This window comes from Adiantum capillus-veneris, chromosome 8, assembly GCF_014529385.1.
Source record: "Adiantum capillus-veneris isolate H3 chromosome 8, ASM1452938v2, whole genome shotgun sequence".
In the NCBI taxonomy this organism is placed as follows: Eukaryota; Viridiplantae; Streptophyta; class Polypodiopsida; order Polypodiales; family Pteridaceae; genus Adiantum; species Adiantum capillus-veneris.
The window spans coordinates 76,515,234-76,522,759 of NC_140938.1; the positions used below are offsets into that span (position 1 = coordinate 76,515,234).

At 39.2% G+C, this 7,526-nt stretch overlaps 1 protein-coding gene across 1 annotated transcript; it reads left to right on the top strand.

The window, feature by feature from the left end:
* The first annotated feature begins 605 nt into the window (after positions 1–605).
* Positions 606–3,213, top strand: LOC147452396 (uncharacterized). Its single transcript, XM_086518935.1, has 3 exons — positions 606–684; positions 758–890; positions 1,680–3,213. Exons 2-3 carry the CDS (start codon positions 881–883, stop codon positions 2,675–2,677), a joined length of 1,008 nt encoding a protein of 335 aa, XP_086375061.1. The 5' UTR covers positions 606–684; positions 758–880; the 3' UTR covers positions 2,678–3,213.
* Positions 3,214–7,526: the final 4,313 nt, after the last annotated feature.

The window sequence follows — 7,526 nt, forward strand, 5'->3', positions numbered from 1 at the left end:
ACTAGTACATGCTCAATCTCCACCATCATATCTATATATCAAATAGATACACACTTCTTTTCTCATAGACTCTTGATTTCAATGTAGGTATGTCCTATTATGTTCTATAGCGACGCTAACGCCCACTCCCCACCAAGCAGGTCTAGTTTGGGTTTTTAATTGAACTTTAGATATAATCGCCCACGAATATACTTCGGTGCCCTTCTCAATTTTATTGTGTATCTAAGGCTACTTGCATACCGCCCGCCCATGCTTGGACGTGCGAACATGGAAGAGATCTGGCAAAAAATGACACGTCGCTACGAAAATGGCCAGCACCCAAAATATTGGACAACCAACTCGCCCACGCAAGCATGGGTAGGGGTTGAATTTACGTCCAGCTCAGCCAGCCCATCATCAAACCAATAAGCTAAAGCCACGTGCTGAGATTGCATTCAGTTTTTTTAAATTAAGACCTAGATGGTGTGTAGCACATAACCGCCCATGCCCCAAGATGGGCAGGCGCATAGGCGGTGGGTTTTTAATTGAACTTTGGAGAACATGCCACTACATAAATTTCGCTGTAAGGGGACGTGCGCCGCTTGAAAAAGAGAGAGAGAGAGAGAGAGAGAAGAGGGGGATGGAGGTCGAGATGGCAACCCCAAGCAGAACCCCATGGACGTCCGATCGTCTCGACAGCCCTCGGTAGATCGATCTCTCTCTCTCTCTCTCTCTCTCTCTCTCTCTCTGTGACAGACATACTGTTTGGTTGCAACAGGCAGATAATGGACCCACGCAGCTACCCGCCATCGTCCGCTTCATCTGCCGGCAGTGGTAGTTACGGCGATGACATGAGCTCGGGCGGGGCATCCACGTCCAGCGCCCGCTCTGTCCGTACGCAATGACGCCTGGTCAGTAGCCCCTCGAATGTGTGTGTGTGTGTGTGTGTGTGTTCAGACTGCATATTACAAAAAAAAAAAAAAAAAGCGTTCAGACTGCGCGGACAGCCTTAACGCGCAGGGACATAGCTCGTACGTGGCTTTTGCCGAAGCTCGCTTTTCCAATAAGAGAAACCTGGAGGCTGGAAGGAACATTTCCAAGATACTCCAATTAAACTGAAGTTCTAGGTGTGTGTCACATTGGAACGGGTGGCCAAGGGCCAGGCTGAGGTGGCACCCATCTACTTGCTACAACAATACATGGACGTTGGTTGCAAGGGAACGTCGGAGGGACGGCCTTGCTTGCCCGCCCATCTTTTGGGGTAGGGGGCCAATTGTAAAAGAACACGAGGGAACAAAGATGACAAACCCCCCCCCCCCCCCCCCCCCCCCCCCCCCAAAACAAGTGCGGAAGGATAAAAGTCACAAAAGTGCCTCCCCTTTCGCCGAAACGCTCTTCAACTCTTTGGTTTAGGACATTAGAACTAAGTCAAACGGCCCCTTAAATGGCATAACCGACTCCTTCAATTTATTTTGTGTGTTTGTGTGTGTAGGCTAGGGAGTTGGTTTTTATGTGGGTGTGTAAATAACGTACTTCAGCTCAAATCCTAGTTCTTCTAGAGACCTTCGTGATTGTCATGTATACAATCATGTGCAATGTTTATGACTTTTTGCCATTTTTGTTTTGTGACTAGCAGATTTTTTTTTTGCAAGTTGTGTGTAAGCTTTATCTCACTCAAAATCTATAAATTTTGTGCGCAGTTGCAAAGAGAGCACAGTTTCGAGATTGGATGGAAGCCAGTGTTTCTCCCAGTGCAATAAAGACAAGGGATTGGGAAACCATGCTAGCTAACTCAACATATGAAGCCCATAAAGTAATAGCTAAAGGAAGTACAGTTCCCAAAGTTGGCTTTGTGGAAAGATCAACCCTTGTTACATACAACCCTAATCTTGTTAGATGGACAATTATGGCAATTTTGCAACCCATAGAAGCAAAGATTCAACGAGTGTGGTCGGCCGGCCTTGATTTGCTCGTGCAACTCGGTAGTCCTTACAACACACAATCCTCTACCGACCCTTGTTTCTTGTGGAACCCTCTGAAGAATGCCTTCTCTCTCCTCCCCCTTTTCAACTCCATTTTCAAGGTAACGACTTTGGCCTATGGCACTTTCGGCTTCGATCGGGCAATCATGGCTATTGGGACTAGTCCCTCCCAGGAGGTTATTATTGAGATCCTATTACTGAAAAAAGGAATGGAATCCTCATGGAAAAAATTTGGCACTCTTAGTCCATCATGTCCGATTCCTTCTGAATGTGACCTTGTTGAGTGTAATGGCTCATTCTACATCTATTCTCCTGCCCACATGTTGATCGAACTAACAGTCAATGCCCCTTGGATTACATACCACGAGAATGGACCAGATTGTAATGCCAAAAATCCCAAGTTGTTGGTTTGTGATAACACGCTTATGCTAGTTGATGCTGACGATAATAATGAGCATTATACCATGTGGAAGTACCAACCCCAGTTGCAAATGCAAAGTCCTTGGGTGTGTTTCTTTCAAATAGAGACACCCATATCATTTCGAGAGCAAGCAAATCTTGTTTCAATCCAGGCTTCTGGACCACTTCTATTCTTTTTCTATTCAGATCGTGAAACGTTTGTTTTCAATTCCCGAAAGCCCGGATGGGTGCCATTTGCAAAGTGCCCGGCCCAACCCACTAAGTTTCCCATTCTATGGGAGGAGGAAGATAGCTAAGATTCTAGACATGGAAAGTTGTTCTCGCAAGAAAACAAGCATATGTTCTACCTTTGAACATTGCACATGTGGTTTCATAGAGGCAATGTAGGCATTATAGAATCTAGTATAAACCCTAGGTTCCCATATCCATTTGTCAGTTGCTTCCTTTTTTTGCCCATCAAAACTTTGCGAGTTAAACTAGAGAGAACAAAAAGGTGTACAATGGATATTGATATGACTCAGAAGGCAACTACAGAGAGGGTGTGTGAGGATAGAGGTTGTTATATCGTATGGGGTTTTGACATTAGATGAGACGGGAGTAGACTAAGACACAGATGTAACATGATCGGGCTATTTCATTTATCTTCATGATTATGCCCATTTGAGGCTTAGTAAGGTTCTAGAAAGGAGAACTATGAGATGGCTTTTGCAACTATGCCAAAGAGATTGTGTGGGTCCTTGTGAGGATTGGCTAACAAATGCACATGGGCAGAATCCATGAAAACCTTGCATAAGAAACAATATGTATAACTTTTGAGAGTGCAAATCTTTTAAGCTATAACTCATTTTGATTAAATATTAACCAAGTCAGGTCATAGCTATTAAAAAATTTGCAAAGAGAGTAGTGATGTTGGTAGCTTTCATTCTTACAAAGAGAGTAGTGATGTTGCTACTTTTCATGGCTTGCTCCTATAAAACACGAATTGTATACTATATGCTTAGAAATTGTATACTATATGCTTAGCCGATGGGCTTTCAATGTAATTCTTCCCATTTTGAATTCACATTTCTCCCTTACTCTTACATTGGGGCTAAAAATGCATGTTTGATCTTGGGATGGCTTAGGTTGTCACAATGCTCGGGGCGGTCACTTTTTAGAATGTGTATGATATCACGTGAGTTAACCGGAGAGGATTATTAAAAGACCAAAATGTATAAAAATGTATACATACAGAGGAGAGTGGGGGTTTTTTAAATAGGCTCACAGTGTAAGTATAGTATGTATATTGGGGTATTATTAATTACCTCTTGAACGCACGTGATATAGGGGTCTTTTGATAAGTGAGTGCCTCGGGTCACAATGGGGCAAGATTACATGCAACAGAATTATTTAACCTTTTTTGTTTTCTTGCTTGGCATTTGATGATGAGCAAGTATACTTGATTTTGTGATGTGTATCATGTGTTGTACGGTCATCGTTTCTTTTATATCAACTTATGTCCTTTTGGAACTATTAATGATTACAAATCTCCCATGGATCTTTAGTCTATAGTATCAATCTCAATCTTGCTAAGTATATATTTATGATGAATGGTTTAGGTTGTAAGTGTTAATTATTAACTATTGCATATCTAGCATTCAAGGTGTTTTGAACGAGCATTGAATCATGAGCTATTGTCTTTTGTGACTTATTTTAATAGGAAATTGCTACCAATGTGATGCCATATTAGAGGAAAACCTTGACTATAAAGCATTGCAACTCATTCTTCAAGAGGAAAGCTTGTGATTAGGGAAGTATGACCTTTTAACATTTATTAGAGAGCAAAGTGAACCCAAGGGACTTGCAGGAGAGCTTATTAGCCTGGAGGATGTTAGAATGCTATGTCTAACATGGTTTGTACAATCCACTCTCTTCAAGGTGTCTGGATGATGAGCAAAGGCTTGGCAAGGCATTTGTTGCTACGCTTTATCCAAATAGAGCACACTGAGCCAAACAACACAAAGATAGCCATGTATTTCATCTAGCATGACGAAGTACAAGATGCCATGAAGCAAAGGGTAAATTGGGGGAGCACCCACACAATGCAGACGTGGGCTTGAGATCCAAGGAAAAGGAAGCTCCACACACAGTAGAGGTGGACCGCCCTAAAGATAGACACCTATTTTGCTCTTGCAAGAGGAGTATGAGTAGTCAAATATGCATGGATAGCCAAGCTAAATGCAATAATAGAAAGGTGCAAGGCAAAGTTTGTGCTGCAATAGAGAATGACATTTTTGGCTTTGATGAGCTTATAGAAAATGAGTAAAGGCTTTCGGACATATGGAGCACTATAATTTTTTGTACTCTTGTGACATCCTTCGTATCTACTTAAACTTTTACAAATATTTGATATTGAGCCCCTCTTTGGTTATTGCATACACTTAATAACAAACACGTATAGAAATGAGCCTTTCTTGTTTAGTTTTTAATCTATAAACTTGTCTCTCTGTGCCATTATCAATTTGAATATGAATAACTAAAGAGTGCTCAATAATTTATTTAAAAAAGCAACAAAGGCTATTAAAAGTTTAGTGTAGGTTAGTCGTGACACTTGTCTATCACTAGCATGATCATCAATATTTTTTATGTTAGAGATCTTTGATGCCACCTCCCAGTATATCTCATCATTGTGCCATTGATCTTCAATAATGCTTTCATGGATTTGAAACTGGAAGGAGTGGTCATTTGTTGTGATCTTTAATGGTGCATGGATCAAACAAATATTACAAAATACATACACAATGTCTTTAATGCTCTCAAAATTTTAATCTAGATACTTAATTACACTAGATATATGATTACTCTAATAATAATAATTGGTCCATGTATCGGCATACTCAAGGGTGCACCTTGTAGATATGTAGATATATCACGCTCACTTGATAGGAGGGTATATTATAGTTCATAACAATAAACAAAATTACACTTATAAGAGGGACATTTGAATCCAGTTTTTGAAAAAAAAAAAAAGATGTATGAAAAAAAAGGGTTGTCTTATTCCAACCCACAAAATGTGTAAAGGGTTTTTTAATTAGGATGTGATTGCACGTGATATAAAGTATTTTGTAAGGTGCAACCCCCAAGTCTACATAGATGTTTGAAAGCATTGTCAATGTGGCCTACATTGAGCCACTCACTCGTAATAATCTTGTACCAACCCTCTATGACCCAATCCAAATAAACAATATTCAAATATTCATATTTCATACATACCCCGTTGGTTAAAAGGCAATTTTCCTAAACTGTTACCAAAATAAAATTGATAGTGATCATGGCTAGCCACTCATAGTATGGTCTTGTAATTGGTGTGTCATAAACTGGTTAATCCACCCTAATGGCCATACTGCCTAAATTGACGAATCTACAATGTGATCCCTAAAGTAGTGTATCTACACTGGTCATCTTGTCTAAACCAACAAATTTTCATTAAAAGTGGATCACTCTCAAAATTGGTGACTCTATGATTCTAGGATAGTAATAAGTAAGTATGAAGTGGTGGAAGTGTCTCAAGTAGCATGGACTTAGTGATGCTTCTTATATACACTAGCATTCTTCAAAGGAATGATTTCTAAACAAGTATCCTTTGTATTGATTATCATGCAGTTAGTGGTAATGTCATGATCAATTATTCTTCTAGAAATTAGAATTTCTTTGTCATCCTTAACAAGATGAGGATCATCTATAGTGGAGATTTTTATCTATGGTTGTCTATTATGATCTAATGAAAGAGTTATGTGTCCATTATTGGGAGGGAATGGCCATGGAATTCATGCATTCTTGATCATTTCTATAATCAAAATATGGAATAGAATGATATCATAGGAAAATTTTGAATCTAAGAAGTCCTTCTAGTTTCACATGCCTATACTCCCCTATTGATACTCAAACCTACATATTTTATGGTTGAAAATATTTGCAATACTTGTGCATACATACTTGTTATGTATATAAGAAATGCAATAGTAACACCATATAAAAATAACTAGATTGTTCCACACCATGCTACTTACCCCTATTTTTTTGCATTGAGCCTCTTGCAGAACTACAAAGACGAGAGATCAAACTTTACATCATTAGCTTTATTCTTTATTACAAGCCTAAATGTGGAAGGAAAATTTTGTCAAAGCATCAAGAACTGTTTGCACAAGAGTATCGTTTGGGAATGAACTCACCAATGAAAATTAATTTCTCATTGGGATCTTGAATTCCTACAAGAAATACATCCATAATCCCCATACTAACCTTTGACTTTAGTTCCTTATGCATGTAAGCAAGTTTTGTCAAGTTTGAACCTGCATATAGAGAAGCTAATCTATCCTAGATCTCAATTGTTGTTTGTGCTGAGTGAATTTGTGGAGTAATGGAACCTCATTATTATTTCTACTTTTGTGATAGACCTAGTCTCTAGAGCTACTAAATATAGGCTTCCTTCCTTCGATGACTCTTGTCTATTCAAAGCCATAGACAAAGCAATCTTGGAAAAAAAGGCACATAAATGAAAACACATTATGAAAGGCAAAGGGCATCAAGCCCAACATCATGACCAAGAGGTTGAGGGAGACCCCCATAGGAAGCTCCTCCAAATTTTGGATGTGCTCATAACGTGGCCTAGACTAGGTGCAATGTAGTATTAAATGCATACAAGTGGCCAGCTGAAGACCACGCTTGCCATACAAGCATGAAAAATCTATAACTAAAGTAGTGGATTGGTATAACTCTAACAAATTCTATCGAAATGGTACGCAAGCTACCCTATTTCTATGACACTCTTAGTAGCACCTTTAGCAAAACTTGCCTTCATCCACAACGAGACCCAGCAACTATCTCTTGAAATGTATGTGTCTCAAGTAATCTCACCATTTTTTTACTTTAGAATGAATTAATAAGGAAAATATAGAATATTTTATTATTTTTGATGAAATATTGTGTCTCTGGTTTGGAATTGACATATTATGTCAAATCGTTATATAGAGTAAACATGTATAGCTCTATAGAAGGTGCAAACCATCCATTGGTGAGATGCCTTAGAGGAAACACTATCTCTGAGTATTTACTTGGAAGGTGTTCACGTTACCTTATGGAGTTACCAATTTCCCTACACTATAT